This window comes from Otolemur garnettii, unplaced genomic scaffold, assembly GCF_000181295.1.
Source record: "Otolemur garnettii isolate 467f Iridium unplaced genomic scaffold, OtoGar3 scaffold00017, whole genome shotgun sequence".
Taxonomy (NCBI): Eukaryota; Metazoa; Chordata; class Mammalia; order Primates; family Galagidae; genus Otolemur; species Otolemur garnettii.
In genome coordinates this window covers 11,616,755-11,632,852 of record NW_003852412.1, presented here as the reverse complement: position 1 = coordinate 11,632,852, position 16,098 = coordinate 11,616,755, and the positions used below count along the sequence as shown (strand labels likewise).

The window sequence follows — 16,098 nt, the reverse complement described above, 5'->3', positions numbered from 1 at the left end:
AATGCCATGGCACTCCAACCAGGGGGACAGCTTGAGGCTCTGTCTCAAAAAAAAAAAAAAAAAAAATCTCTTACATCTATCTCTGCTCTTTAAGATGGGACTACACCATAACTCTTAGCTTTTGTTTCCATATATCTAAGCATAGCTCATGGGATGTATTAGACTAGAATGGGCTGTCTTATTCCTACTGTGGAGCTCATCAAGTAAGCACCTTTCTAATGATTAACTTGTAAGACGTGATGTCGCTAACTTAATTATGGATAATTTCAGGTAATCTAATTTAGTCTGAATGTATTAGTCACCCACCCAGCACTCGGTGAGGAGGCAGTGAAAGCTGCCTGGCATGACTTGTGCAGTTGGACCCCTGGGGTGAGTGCTGGGCTGTGGGATGCAGCAGCGGGACCCCCAAAGACAGAAGCCCACTGTGATGGCGATGTCCATGGGAGAAACTGGACTTTTAAACCTCCCTTTGGATAGAGGGCATATCTGGGAACTGGAAGACAGACCAGCATGGGGCCAAGAAGCAGAGCCACTGGGAAGGGAGAACCATAGGGGGAAGGGAGTGCCATGTCACAGGAGGGGCAAGGGACCCAGCACTGGGACTCTGAGTCACCTAGAGAGACCTCACAGGCAGCGAAAGGCTTTGAGATAGAAATAAGAGGTCCAAGTGTCCTCTTGGGGAGATGACTCTGGCAGGGGGTACAGAATGGACTGGGAGAGGAGCAACGGCTTTAATTTAGTGATTCTGGAGGCAGAAGCGAGATGGATTTCAAAGACCAAACACTCAATCACACGTTCATCTCTAAATGCTACTATTGAAAATGAGATGCCAAAGGTCAAGTTTTCTCCAGGGAATCAAATGACTTCCACACTTGAAAACCCTTATTCTCTCATCACGAAGGCCATGCCAGCCTCACTGGCCCCAGCCAATGAGTTGTTGCCAACAACCACACATCAGAGAGATGGCCAGGGGGAGCCAGTTTGTGAATAAGAACAAGGGGTGGGCTGTTTGTGCCAAATGCTACACACTTGGATGATTCACTCAGGTTGGTGACTCAATGCTGTGAGGGGCCTTAGGACGATGCAAATCTTCCCAAGCTACCAGTTGGTTATTTTCAAAATTGAAGGTCAAGGTCACTGCCAGAAAGACTAGTTGGAAAAGTATGCTTTACACTTCAGATCAGTTCAACCACAGAGGGGTAGGTCTTCCACACCACCCACTGCACAGGGGGCACACTCACACAGCTGGCCGAGTGTCTGCTTCTCTGCTCTGTGCCACTGACCCCAGAGGGATACAGAGAACATCCCAGACATCAATCAAAATGCTGCTCACCTTCAGTAGCCAGGGAAGGAGGAACTGAGTTCCAAACATCCAAAAAATCCCAACAGCATGAGGCAAGTTTTTTCCCCTTTCTTTTTTATGAAAAGATGCTTGTTGTATGTTTTCTTGAAAAAGCCATGTTTTAACATTCTCTCTTTATAAGTTTACAAATCAGTAGGCATCATCTGAAAAGAACTTTTAAAAGGTCTTTTTTCCCAGCAGTTTCAACCTCTGGCTCCAGTAGAAGCAGATGAGTTGAGAGGCCCACCAGGACGTGGACCCCTGGGTCATGCTCTGCTTCCGCCTCTGGAGGGCCTACTCCAGCCTTGGCCCTGCGCAGAGACCTCAGGAGACACTGGCATCAAAGGTCCCTTGCTGGTAGCCAGCCAGGAGCAAGGAGCAGAGCCCTGAAGCCCCAACACTACGGTTTAGATGTTTCAAAGGTATGAATGCCACTTTCTTCAAATTCCTAGTCTAGGGTACAATTCTGGGGCCACTGTTCAAACAATTCCCTCTGAATGATAACGGATGCATCACAAGGTGAAGGAGCACACACAGGTGTCACTCGGGCTGCGGCCAGAAAGCTGCGTTCCCACAGTGACAAATTCCCCAAGCACAGGTGCTGAAGCTCTCAGGCCCACAGGAAGGGCCACTGGTGACAGTAAAGGGGAGGGGTCTCTGCTGACATCCTTTCCTGGGCCTGGAGAGATCCATCCACACAGCTCACCACCCCCCGGGCAGTGGCTCCCAAAGGCTCAGGCCCACCCACAGCTGCTGCCACTTGGCTCCTCCCAGTGGGGGTCACACTCTCCTTCACCATGACAGCCTTGTCCAGGGACACAAGGTGGATGTCACCCTTCAATTGCTCACACACAATGCTGTGCTTCTGTGGCTCATGGGGGCAGCTGCTCTGCTGCACCACCTGGGGGCCCGGCAGTGACAGGCAGAGGAACAAGACTGGGGGCTTTGGTGGGATGGAGTCACAAGGATGATGCTTGAAGACGTTTAAGCAGAAGTTCTCATAACCTAAAGGGGGCTGGGTGAAGTTCTCAAATTGAAATTGAAATATAAAGTGATGTAAGTCACACTCACCCTATTACTTCCCCTACTTTATTTCACAGCCATGAAATGTTAGTGTGGAAGAGAAACCAAAACCCATCAGCCGAGTCAGAAAACAGGACCTAAGAGGCAGATGTTGCGTGTGTCCCAAATATCACTGTCATCAGATCACAAAGTGTCTGCTGGTCAGGCCCTGCAGACAGAAAAGCTTCCTGAAACCAGTCTGAGGAGGAGGAGTGATCAGAACATCATCCACCCATGGGGGCGGCCCCTGTGTGCCAGGCTCCATGCTAGGTGCCAGTGATGTGGCTGAAAACACCAGCAGGACTCCATCCTCATGGGGAGAAGCTTCTCCCAGCTCAGCCTCCTCCTGGGCCAGTGCCCACCCCACGACTCCAGTGTTTCTTTTCCCAGGATGCCAACATTCATTCCACAGGAGAGAGACCCAGTTCTGGCCCCAGCATGTCCACGGTGGCCTGGTTCTCCCTGTGATAATCAGACACCCTTCCTTGGGTTTTTGTCCAAGCACACTTGTCTCTCTCAAAAAATGTCCAGCAGGAACCCTCCACAGGCTGACATGATCCGGTCTCACTGGGGGTGACCCTCAGAGGCTGCCCTCTTCAGCCAAGTGGTTCTCAACCTTGGCAGTACATGGGCAACCGTCATGCCCAGCCTGTGTCCTAGGCCCATCCTATCAGAACCTCTGGGATGCAGCCGTCACTGTCGGGTTAGTTAACACTCCCAGTCATTCAGCGTGCCAGCCTTTCCACGTTCCTCATGAGTGCCAAAGGCTGCAGCGCCAAGGGGTGGACATGGACATGGACCTTCCTCTTGCAGGCTGCCACGGTCACGGAGGTCCAGCACTCCACAGGGACTACAACCTGCCCTTAGGAGTCTGCCTTCTGCTTCCTGGGTACCTCCTGGACCAACGCTCAGTGAACAGACACTTCGATTCCTTTTACTACATAGTTCCAGCAGTGTGAAACCTCCCCACAAACCTCTCCTGAACCCAAAGCAGCTGGAGACCAGGCTCCTCCGTGCCATAGTCTGGTCTGTGCTTCGTGGGGAGAGCTCAGGAAGTGCTTGTGGAATGAATGGCAGCCTGAGCCTGCGCCCTGTTCTCCCTACTCCCTCCTGCCAACCCCCAAGTAGATACAGTGCCCCTGTTCTGCCTTCCATCCGACAGCCGTCCTGCTTAGTAACTACTAAGAACACACGTCATTTAACCCACCCTCACCTTGTGACTCTGGGTTTGGGGGCAGGCTGAAGCAGAGGAGCAAAGGGCGCTATCTGCAGCTCCTCAGCTGGACACTGGAATTTCACCCTGAAAACTCAGCCTTCAGCAAGTCAGGGTGAGACGCTGACTGAAGAGCCTCCAAATTCCTCCTCACTTCTCCCAGCAGTGACACTGGAGGAGACCACACCCCCGGAATTTGCTTTTACAATCTGTTTAAGTGTCGCATCACTGAGTGAAGGCCCAGAGACTTGGCTGCTCCCCTAAGTGATGAACACGGCCCTGCCTCTGACTGAACCAAAACATACTTTCAGGCAAAGGAGAGCCTGGATGGGCCTCCCACGTGATGGGAAGAAGCTGCTGCAGTGACAACAGTGTCCCCACACACTGGGCAGGCCTCACCATGCCTGCTCCCGGGGTCAGGTACCCCCAGGACCTTCACAAGTGCTAGTGCTCAGGGGTCCAGTTTTCTGTAACAGAGGCCTGAGGCTCCTCTGCGGCCAGGACAGCCAGCCACCTCACTCTCTTGGCCTTCCACACCATGCCTCCCAACTTCCCTCCTCCACTTCCTTCCATGGCACATCACATAAACCGGCCCATGGGCATGGCTTAATCCACTTCAGTCCACACACCCGCTAGGGATGGCTCTGGACCCTGGAGTGCCTGGAGGCAGAGCATGGACTTCAGAGGACACCAGGCTAAGGCCAGTGGACAGCTGAGCAGCTGGGTCCCAAATGCACTCCCAGCTCAACCTCCCCCAACACAGGAGGGACCCAGCCCAGCCTGGTCACCCTCCTCTCTCACCTGCCTCTAGTACCTTTTTGCCGTTGCAGGGCAGTCTGTTTCCCACAAGGACACATGCTATCCACCATTCAAACACGCCTCAGGGAACACCCCCTCCATGCAGTCATCTCCTAGCTTCCTGCATGAAGGAAACCTTTCTCCTGTGCGTGCTCTGAATGTGTGCTTCTGTTTCCTTTATTACCGTATCACTAACTCCTGTAGTGTTGGGAAACCTGGTTCTGCCACATATCCACCTCAAGCCTCAGTTTCCTCATTCATAACAAGGGGATCCTAGTGTCTGTCTACCTCAGGGAGCTGTGGTGAGGTTACAGGAGTCATGTGGGAAGTGTCTGCAGAGTAAGGAATACGAAGCTCCGACACACAATAAATACATCTTATCGTGACCATTAACATACAAGTTTCATTGATAAAATATTTGCTGAATTCAGCAGTATCAGTGGGCTGTGGGTACTCAGGGGACCCAGGCGTGCTGCTGCCCTTGGTGGTCTAGTCGGGTAGAGCAGGGCTAGTGTGGTGCCAAACCTACTCTGCAGTGGGGTGAGGGATGGCTGGGAACAGTCACAGAGGGGACACTTGACCAGGGTCAGGGCAGAATGAGTCCTCCAGGAGGACAGGAGGGAGGAACGACAGGCTGGATGAAGGGAACAGTAAGTCCACACACACAGCTGTGACCAAGTCTGGTGCGCGCCAGGAACTACAGCAGCCAGTGTGGTTGCTGCGGACGAGGGGAGGGCAGCTGGAGTGTGCTCCTTAAAGGCCCTGCCAACCGCTCAGATGATGAGCCGCCACTGGTGAGCCTTCAGAGTGAGGACTGGCCGGCCAGGATGCTAATCCGTACTGCACTGTAAAGGTTTAACCTCCAGCTTGCCGAAAGTGTAAAAGGAGCCAACTATAGGCTCATGAAAATTTTTACTGATATAAAGGCAGAAGTCAATAAATTATAAACCAGAGGCCAACCACCTGCATTTGTGAATATAATTTCACTACAGCCCAGCCTTCCCCATTGATTTGCAAATCATCTAGGGCTGCTCTCCCACTGCAATGCCAGAGCTGGGTGGAGTGTTTGTGAAGGAGACAGACTATAAAGACCTACAACGTTTACTGTCTGGCCCCTTAGCAAAATCTCCCAAGCCCTGGTATAAAGTACATGTAACACATTTCTAAAGGCTAACGTAGAACATGCTCTCGGCTGTAAAGTCTACATACCCAACTGCTTCACAAGCTTTTGCAGATTTTTGCTGGCTTCTTGTATCAGTGGCCAATTTATGGTTCTAATTGATGAACGAGCAGAGTTTCGACATGAATGTTTGTTGATATTTTCATTTACATTAAGAAGGAAGTCAAATAACAAAGATGTACACAGAAATTTCCCTCATTTGTCAAAGATCTGAGCAGCATCTTTGTGAAATCAAGGAATAGTTTTCAAATACCTGAAAAATATTTCTTTAACTTGTTCTGTACTGTTCACAATGAAACTAGTTAGACATGAAACACATTCAGGTTTATTCTATTAACATTTTCTCCATCACTGGAAGAGAAAAATCAATGAAAAAATAAGTCCTGACTTGTAATGTTTTCCCATTTCCTTCTAAATATACATCCACTGTGGCTGTTTGAAGCTGACTGTGTGACAGTGGAAGGGGGCTTAGCATAACTAGCTCCATCTTGTTGCTGACTCCCTGCACATCTGCTTAGCTTCACACGGAGGCTAGAAGAAAGGTGACGACCATCTCTTCCCCCAAACTAACTCCCTGGGAGATAAAGTAACAATGTTATGTTAAAGATTTATAGAAACATCCCGACTTGACCTTCATCCTCCAGAGTTAAGGGACCAAGAATAAAGAAGTTTTACAACATCCTCAGACTTTCACTGAGCACCAGATGCCTGTGGTCCTTGGTTACTTCTTACAAGCCAACCTCTCTTCCCCTTCCCTAAAGATTAAAAGGAGCTCTTGGTGATATTAGCTTGGGAAAAGATTTTATGAAGATGACCCCATTGGCAATTGCAGCAACACCAAAAATAAATAAACGGGATCCAATCAAGCCAAAAAGCTCTTGCACAGCTAAAGACGTAACAACTAAAGCAAACAGACAAGCTTCAGAACAGGCGAAGACATTTGCATGCTATGAATCTGACAAAGACCTAATAACCAAAATCTACTGAGAATTCAAACTAATTAACAGGAAAAGAACAAACAACCCCATTTACCACTAGGCAAGAGATATGAGCAGAACCTTCTCCCAAGAAGACAGAAGAATGGCCATCAAACACGTGAAAAAATGCCATTGTTGGCTCGGCGCCTGTAGCTCAACCGGCTAAGGCGCCAGCCACATACACCTAAGGTGGCGGGTTCGAATCCCCAGTCCGGACCCGCCAAACAACAATGACGGCTGCAACCAAAAAATAGCCGGGCGTTGTGGCGGGCGCCTGTGGTCCCAGCTACTTGGGAGGCAGAGGCAGGAGACTCGCTTAAGCCCAGGAGTTGGAGGTTGCTGTGAGCTGTAATGCCATGGCACTCTACCCAGGGGTACAGCTTGAGGCTCTGTCTCAAAAAAAAAAAAAAAAATGCCATTGTCCCTAATCATCAGAGAAATGCAAATCAAAACCACCCTGAGATATCACCTAACCCTAGTGAGAATAGCCCACATCACAAAGTCTCAAAGCTGCAGAAGCTGGCATGGATATAGCAAGAAGGGAACACTTATGCACTGTTGATGGGATTACAAACTAATATAGCCCTTTTGGAAAGAAGTAAGGAGAATCTTCAAAGAACTAAAGGTAGACCTTCCATTTGATCCCACAATCCCACTACTAGGCATCCACCCAGAAAAAAAAAATCATTTTACCATAAGGACATTTGCACTAGAATGTTTACTAAAGCTCAATTACAATTGCCAAGATGTGGAATCAACCCAAGTGCCCATCAGCTCAGGAATGGTTAATAAACTGTGGTATATGTGTACCATGGAGCACTATTCAGCCATAAAGGAAGAGGCAGACTTTACATCGTTTGTATTTACTTGCATGGATTTGGAGAACATCCTCCTAAGTGTCACAAGAATGGAAAAGCCAGCGTCTAATATACTCAATACAAAACTAGTAGATGAATAACTGCACGCCCACCCAAGAAAACAGACACAAATTCAAGTTGGGGAGGGGTGGGAAGAAGGGGGTTTGGTGAGCCCACACCTAAGAGCTACGATGCAGGGGTATATGGCACACCTCCCGGGTGAAGAGCTCAGCTACAACTTGGACTTTACCTAACAAATGCAAACAATGCACCCTAATCATTTCTAGCCATGCATTAATATGAAATTTTTAAAAAAGGAGCCTACAGTTCATGCTAACTTGAGGTGGCTCTTTGTGACACTAGTATACCATCTTCTTGGTCTGCTGACACTCTAAATAAAAGTTGCTTTCCTTGCCCCACAGACTTGCCTCTAGAATCACTGGCTGTCTCCTGGTAAGTGGTCTGAGCTTGACCTCAGTTACAAATGCAGAGTTAAAACCATGTGGCAGTGGCACAACTTTATGCAGTGTTTCCACAGCACAGACATAACCAATGGTGTGTAACTTCAAGAGCACAGATGATTCTAAAATGAGCAATGTGGATTCTGAAATAAAAATTTGTTTCATTGCATGCTAATTTAATTTTTAATAATGGCTGGCTTAACAAATGACTCACAAAATTTCAGAAAATTAATTAAATTGTTTTCAGAAATGGCTCCAGTTCACACGGGTTGGAGGCAGAAAGGGCAGCTACAAGGGAAGCAGAGGACCACCAGATATCAGGACGGCTAGAGCCAAGCGGCAGTGGGGTGGAGACCAGGGCCTGGACAGAGTCAGGAGTTCTTAGGAAGACACAATCTTCAGAACTCAGTGGCTTCTAGGATGCAGGGGGCCCAGGAGAGCAAGGATGCTAACAGTGGCTCCCAGGCTGAGGAACTCAGTGGCTTCTAGGGGGCCCAAGAGAGCAAGGGTGCTAACATTGGCTCCCAGGCTGAGGGTGGGCTGGCTGAGTGCACCGGGCCAAGTCGGGCGTTATATTCCAGCAGGAGGAGATGTGGGGAGAGGCTCCCGGCTTCCACCTTGCGTCCTCCAGTGGGGCAAACTGCTGGGAGGCCCCTGGTGCTCATTGACCTGATGGCGACCACAGAACGGATTCCTTAACGGGAAGTGAATAATTCCTTCTGAGGAGTCAGCTACCAATGGCTGCTATGGAAAAGAAAATTTCCAGAGAGCGCTACATTGTACCCCACATAGGCATAAATGTATTCATGTGTATATGACTTAATTAAAAAAAGAAACTGGTAAATAAGTAAAACTTTAACAAAAGTCAGGTCTACAAGTCTCCAGCGAGCAGAACCTTGTGATAGTCGAGATGACACAGATCATGTATAAGTATAGCTTTTGGATTTTAGTTAAATTTAGAGGGGGAAAAAATACCTCCTCCCAAAGGCCAAAATAGTACCTCCTCTTTAAATCCTAATTGTCATGAATGCATCAGAGATATAGATAACACTCATTTTTAAGAAACGGCTAAGTTATGTCTGTTTCCCAATCCTTACCAAACCTATCTTACTTTTCCTGAGTCAGACTAGTTTTTCTCCATGTTTAGGCTCCGGTATTGAGGCTCGCTGAGTGGGGCTCCCCGCTGGAGCAGGCTGTCGGTGGCGAGCAGGCATGAATGGCTTCGTGCACAGTGAAACCACTTCCGCCTCAGACTTCCTGCTCTCTGCCCTTGCCCTTCCAGTCCCCCACCTCCGGCCTGTTCCCAGACCAAGTGCTTCATCAACATCTCCCGACATGGGTGAGAGGACAGGATGAGAGGACAGGCAGAACAAAGAAGCCCCATCACCGTGCGGGGGATCCAACCCTGGGCCTGCTGTCCTGCTGGCCAGGAGGGCCAAGCTTCACTGCCAGGGTCAAGAGCTCCTGTGTCTACTACAACTGGGCATCCTCTTCCATGCCGTGCTCAGCACAGGTGCACATGCCCAGAATGTTTCTGGTTACTCTTCCCCTCATCAGCCAAGTGACTCCTTCTCAGCTTCAGATCTCCGGGGCTTCCTAAGACCTGTCATGACCAGCTACAGCAGCCACCACCACCGCCAGTGTGATGTCTCTCCTGCCTGAGCGCACACAGTTCTCTGGCTAACCCTGGGCATCGCAGCCAGCCTGCTCTCCTCTGCCCTGAGCTCCTGCCAGTCTCCTGCCCGCTGCACATCAGGTCCTCCGTTCACCTGTGCTGGGGGTTTGGCTGCTCTGAGTGTGGTTTTTCAGGGAAAAAACATGGTTTTGCAATATCAGCCTTTCTTGAAATAGCACCTTGTAAATACGTACTAAAGCTAAATGGAAAACTTTGGATGATTTTATTTACTAACTTTACCAAATACATCTACAAATATCTGGAGGCACCTGCTGTGATTATGGTACATGTGTCCCCTCTGCATCATGATAATATACCAAGTACATAAAATCCATTTCTAAATGTGACCAGCCACTTTGCAAGGTAACCAGTTACCCTTAGATGTGTGCCTTGGAAGAGGGTAACAAAGGTCCTTTGTAACACCATATAAGTCATATATTGGCTACATACAGATCAAAACATGAAGCCAGGCATTGTGACAGGTGCCTGTAGTCCCAGCTACTCGGGAGGCTGAGGCATGAGGATCTCTTGAACGCAGGAGTTTGAGGGTGCTGTGAGCTGTGAGCTATTAACCAGGGCAAAAGAGGGAGACTCTGTCTTGAAAAAAACCCTCTACCCGAAATAACAATTTGGGACAAGACAGAAACTGTATCTTTAATTTCCTATGCCTGCAAAAGTTATTGTGTTAAGGAATAAAAACTAATTTTCAAAATAATTTCCTGATGTCTTCTGGGCATACATAGTAGGGAATACAAAGAGACAGAATCCAGTCTCTACCCCTAGGCAAGAGCTGATCCAAAGCAGAGGAAGATTAATGGTCCAATGGGTGATGCAGAGAAGTGTCACTGTCACCTCTCTGGGGCTAGAAACACAGGCTGGCAGATTTGGAAATTTTCTTAGAGAAAGGAGAACTGAGTTGAGTCCTAAAAGACAAGGCAGCAGCAAAGGACCCATAACCCTTTAAAATAAACAACTTAAATATTAAAAATCTAGGACAGATTCAAAACTTGTTTTTATCACTTGGCAATAAGCAGAAACCAGTAAGTAATTACACGAGCCTGGCTCCTCGTTCCCTGTATAGCAGCCCTCGCCTCTGCATCTTGCTGAGAAAGCCATGAGATGCTAGATTCTCCTGGTGTCAAGAATCTTGTTTTGCCACAAGATTGAGGAGAAGGCCACAAATCACAAAATGGTCCATCAGCCAGGCCACCTTCTAAGAAGGAGGGGTGGAGAACAGAACTTGGCATGTGTGGGAGAGGCGAGGCCTGGGGGCTGTGAGGGCCGAGGACATGCCCCAGAGGTGACCAGTCTAGGAGTAGGCAAGGACCGTCATGAGAATGGTCAATGCAGTTCTAAGGACCGGGTAGGAAAACGTAGATGGTCTGGAGGCCTACAGGAGGCTACTGGAGATAGGACCTAAGAAAGAAGGCATAAGAGGGGAGGAGGAAGGAGGGACAACACCAGGCTGTCCCGGAGTGCTGTGCACAGTTACAGGGTATTTGGGTCCTTGAAGCTACAGGTGGCAGTAAGCAAAGTCCAGCTGGAAAGGACAGAAATCAACCAAGGATGCTTGGCGCTGCAGCCTGCCAGTCACATTCAGACTGCACACCTGCCCAGAGGGGCCAGAAGCCTGGTAAGAACCATGAGGCAGCCTCCTCCTCCCACAGGAAAAAAATCTCACAGCTGTGAACGGGTGGCTTTGCTCTTTCCCACAAAAGCAGAAGGGGTCATCTGATCAGGGGAGAATGGCTGTGTCCTTTAACCAGCCATCTCAATGCATGGCTGAAGAGTCTCTAAAAATGTGCGGTCTCTTCGAGAATAAGCCTTTCCCACTTTGCTGCCCAGACACTGCAGGGATGGTGATGGTGACTGGACACTTACACTCAAAGGCCACACATCCTGCTTCTGCTCTGTTTCCCAAGGGCTGTGACATCCCCCCCCTGCCTGAACAGGTGTAGCAGGGCACCCCGCTGGTGTTCCCCACTGTCCACTCAAGAGCTCTCTCTTCCTATGGCAGCATGAGAATGACGGAAAGGAGCCCACATCTCCCCAAAGACATTCCCTAAAGGTTTGCCGCAGTGCCTACCAGAAGGTCCTTCCCTAAGGGGAAAGGCTGTCTTGGGCCTGGGCGAGGGGTTACACCATTGCTCCTGAGACGGCACACGGAACAGGAGCAGCCTCTGTCACCTGCAAAGGGCCAGGTGAGGGAAAGTTGGGAGAGGATTTGACAGGACAGGGAAGGCCCAGACCGCACTGTCCCATAAAAATTCTGTACAAACCACACATGTGAACTCATAGGTGATTTAAAATTTTCTAGTAGCCACATTAAAGAGTAAGACCTGATCTAACCCGAACCCTCACAGCTTAAGCATTAGGGTCCTAAAATCCCTCCTTCACCCTGTGAAAGGCTGCCTCTTAGACCATGGTTGCAGATCCCTGAAATTCCACAGTTGGAGCCACATATTTAGATTTGGGTTTCAATCTTGTAAAAAGGCAAAAGCCTCAGGGGACCTAAGTCTTCATGTGTCAGTCCACACCAGCACACAAGGGCGGAGACAGGCTTGGAGACAGGCCCTAGGGGGCGATGCGAAGGCAAAGGGAACCCAAGAAATATGAGTACTGTGGGGAGATGGGAGTGCTCCTTGGGGTCTGGGCAGACTGTCACTTGTCTAAGAAAGGGGGACATCCAAAAAAGATTATCTTCGAGAAACGGAATTGGTAAACTTTTCCTGTAAAGGGCCAGATAGAAAATATTTGGGCTGTGCAGCCCACGTGCCTCTGCACTCAGCTCTGCCCCTGTGGTGTAAAAGCAGTCCAGGGGCTAAGCACACGGGTGGGAGGCTATGTTCCAATAAAACTTTATTTACAAGTTTGGCCCCTGTCCTGGATAATACCTGAACAACCCCAAGACAGCCTCCCTGGACCCTGGGTTTGGTGCTTCTCCCGTGGTGGGTTCGCCCTTCCACTGTGCTGGGGTCTGTGTATGCTGTGTGCCAGTCTGGGGCCCCCATGGCTTGGGGGCAGACAGGTTATGTCCCTGGTGCCAGCACGGGACAGGTATTTAATATGTATGTGAGGAGAAAGCACAAATGTGGTGCAGGAGGGATGATGCTTACAGCAGACAGAATCACCAAGCATTTCCAGCATCTTTGTTTGAATTATAAAAAGCTACAGGGCTCATGTAGGAAAAGAGATCTTTGCTGATGACAAGCACCACTGGGAGACAGCAGCCTGGCTCATGATTTCAGTGCTTGTTAAAATGCAAACTCAGGGCTGATGTTGACGTCAAGACTAAACCCCGGAAAGCAGCGCCACTAAAACTGCCAGCAGACAGGAGCCCTCCCCAGCACAGACCCCACTGCCATTCACGTCAGCCACTTTCCATGAGGAAGACAAGCAGTGGAGCTGGCCAGAGGGACAAAAATGCTTTGTTACTGGAAAGTCCAAGTGTCTCTCTAGGCCTATGCAGCACCATCAGGTGCTATGCTAAGGGCTTGCCTGCTCTCCTGAGAGGCAGGAAGAGAGAGAGCTGGCAGGCGGCCAGGACTGAGACCCTCGACTTCGTTCCAGCTAACCAATGTCTTGGGGCCTCTAGGCGCTGGGCAGCAAGGCACAAAGAGCAGCACCGCAGGGCCCTGCTAGCAAGAAGATTGATAATGGTGGGGGACTGGGAGCCCTGAGCACAGAGGCAGCACTTCATACATCTTGGGCTGGGCCATGAAGGACTGGTGGGATTCAGGTACATGGAGTTCTGGGTGGCTGGTCACAGGGAGATTAGGATCCCCTTCATCCAGTGGGAAAGTGGGGAGGAAGAAGAGGAGTAAGGCTGAGCTGCTGGGGGAAGCGTCTGCTTGATTCTGGATGTGAACCGAGCCTGGCTAATTTCTGGCATGAGAATGAATGAGCCACGTAGGCCTGTCCCTCTCCTGTGGATCCACAGCCCAGAAACTCCGGTATGCACCATCTGTGTTCAGAAGTCTGCCTCCAGGGACACCAGATTTTCCTGGCCCTTTCCTTCCGCCCAGGTCACTACGCACACAGAACTCAGCCTCAGCTTCCACTCACTTGCTGGGAAGAGTATTTTTCTCTATGAAAGCCTGTTCTTTCCTTTCCCAGAGGCCTCCACGGTCTCGCCTCCTGTGGGACACCACGGCAGTGATTTTCAACTGGTGTGTCATGAAAATTTTAAAGATCATTCATTCAATTATTTTCAAAAGAAGTTCAAAGCATAATATTATTTTTTTACTTTTTAAAAATTAACGTAATTTAAGTGTGCTGTGGAAGTCTAACTATAGGTTCAAGTGTGCTGTGAGATACAAAAGGTTGAAAAACACTGCTGTACGGTGTCAACCGTAAAGTTCTTGATTCAGATGAAATTCTCAGTGCTGAAGAAAACATTTTACGTTGAATTAAATCTTATGGGAAAAGCACAGGGACATGGATCTCTTTAACGTCCCTTTCAACAGGGAAAGGCCTTGGTGGGTTTGCCCAACACACTCCCGCTGTCTTCTGACTGTCCCCACCCTGTCACCACCCAACGGGTACATCTGATCCCTTCCCACCCAGCACTTCACAAGTCTCTGCCACCCTCCACTAAAATGGATCATGCCCCGGAAATCCTTGAACACCCTACAAAACACTGTCCCATCTTTAAAATCTTCAAAGTCAAAGGCCGTATTTTGTAAGTTTTCAAAAATAGACCATTGGTAATTATGTTTGTTGCATATTTTTTAAATCAATAGGTTATAAAGAATTAAGCAAGAACATACATAATCCAGCAGTAAAAGTATAAATCAAATAGAAAAAAAAATCTATACCAATGTTCTCTATTATGAAACTATCTTAAAAAATCTTTGAATAGGCCTGGCCCAGTGGCTCACACCTGTAATCAGGGGTCCTCAAACTTTTTAAACAGGGGGCCAGTTCACTGTCCCTCAGACCACTGGAGGGCTGGACTGCGGCTCCAGGATGAGTCAGCTGCTAAGCTGGACAGGCAGCAGCGGCAAAAACGCCCGGCGGGTGGGCCGTAGTTTGAGGACTCCTGCCTGTAATCCCAGCACTCTGGGAGGCCGAGGAGGGTGGATTGCTCGAGCTGAGTTCAAAACCAGCCTGGGCAAGAGTGAGACCTCTATCTCTACTAAAAATAGAAAATAAAACTAGCCATGCATGCTGGCTCATCTTGCAGTCTCAGCTACTCAGGAGGCTGGGGCGAGAGGATCACTTGAACTCTTTGAGGTCACTGTAAACTACAATGATGCCATGCACTCTATTGAGGGCAACAGAGTAAGACTCTGTCTCAAAAAAAAAAAAACAGAAAGAAAAAAAAGTTCTTGAATAGAGCAACTTATTAAAATTCTGTTACTTCAGAAGACAACATTTTAATGTAGTGTTTTGTATGATGCAATGGTAAGAAAAATAGCACAGTTCTAATTTGGCCTCGTTCTTGGTTTTGATGTGAATTTGTAAGGGTGAAACGCTTAAATGGATATATACTTCTTACTTAAGAAATGAAGACAGGAAAATAGAAGAATTTTATGCTCTCATAAAATACACTGGTTTAGAGAGTTGTTCAGTCCTAAGCTAAATCATAGCTGATGTGTGCTACCAGTAAAGTAATACAGGCTTGCAGGGGAATAAAAAATATTTGTCAGAGAAGCCTAATTTTCCCATAAGCCTTCTTAATTGGCAACCACAATTTGATACGGAGAAAGGCAAGCAGAGAGCAGCGGCGAGGCGGGCAGGCAGCAGAGGCAAGGCATGGCCAGGCTGGCAGAGCGGATGAAGGGCGCTGGGTACTATACCTGTTTATTATTGTCAGTGGTGCAACAGAGCTTCTTGAGGGAAACAAAATGCCTAATTTTCCTAATAACATAAATAATCAGTTATTAGTGTGTCAGATATGAGATGATTCAATACATCAGCAAATGAAAGCATCAACAGACTCTTCTTAACACAAAACTCCAGGGCGGATTTAAAATTTAAGCAAAATCCAATGCACAGAAAACATATTTTTCGCACACAGCCCACAGGAACCTTCGGAAACTGGGCCTCCCTCGTAATCAGAGCTGGCTCAGCAGCACTTTTCCTCACGGGTGGATCATTTCATAACTGACTCGTGAAGTTTGGTTCCTACGTATCGTTAGTGATAGGATAAAATGCCACTACAAACAAATTAGTTTTAATTCTGCTGACACTAATATTTTCATCACTTATATAAAAAGCAAAAGACTCATTTGGACAATGACCAAACTTCATGTTTGCCATTTTCATAGTAAACATTCCATGTTTGTTTATGCCATAATTGTTGTATGATGGCATTTTTCAGGCAGAGAAAAATCCTCTTATTTCAAAGTCATGGACTGGTTCCTGGAACGCAACCAGTTGTCTTGCCTATGGGCCCAAAGGAAACCAGGCCAAAGACTACAGGTGCCTCAGCCCTGTGCAAGAATCAAGTCTCAGAAACCCTTGGCGTTCTTGTTCTATCTCCCCCCAACCCCCACGACTCTCTGCATCACTTTTCCCTGGGGGACTTT

General features: G+C 48.3%; 1 protein-coding gene across 1 annotated transcript in view; it reads right to left on the bottom strand.

Annotated features, from left to right (window-relative positions):
* Positions 1-16,098, bottom strand: part of PDE8B (phosphodiesterase 8B) — a 262,662-nt gene that overhangs the window by 54,622 nt on the left and 191,942 nt on the right. The window contains exon 10 of the mRNA XM_023510939.1: positions 15,367-15,427. Coding sequence (XP_023366707.1) covers positions 15,367-15,427 — 61 coding nt within the window. The remainder of the gene's footprint in view (positions 1-15,366; positions 15,428-16,098) is intronic.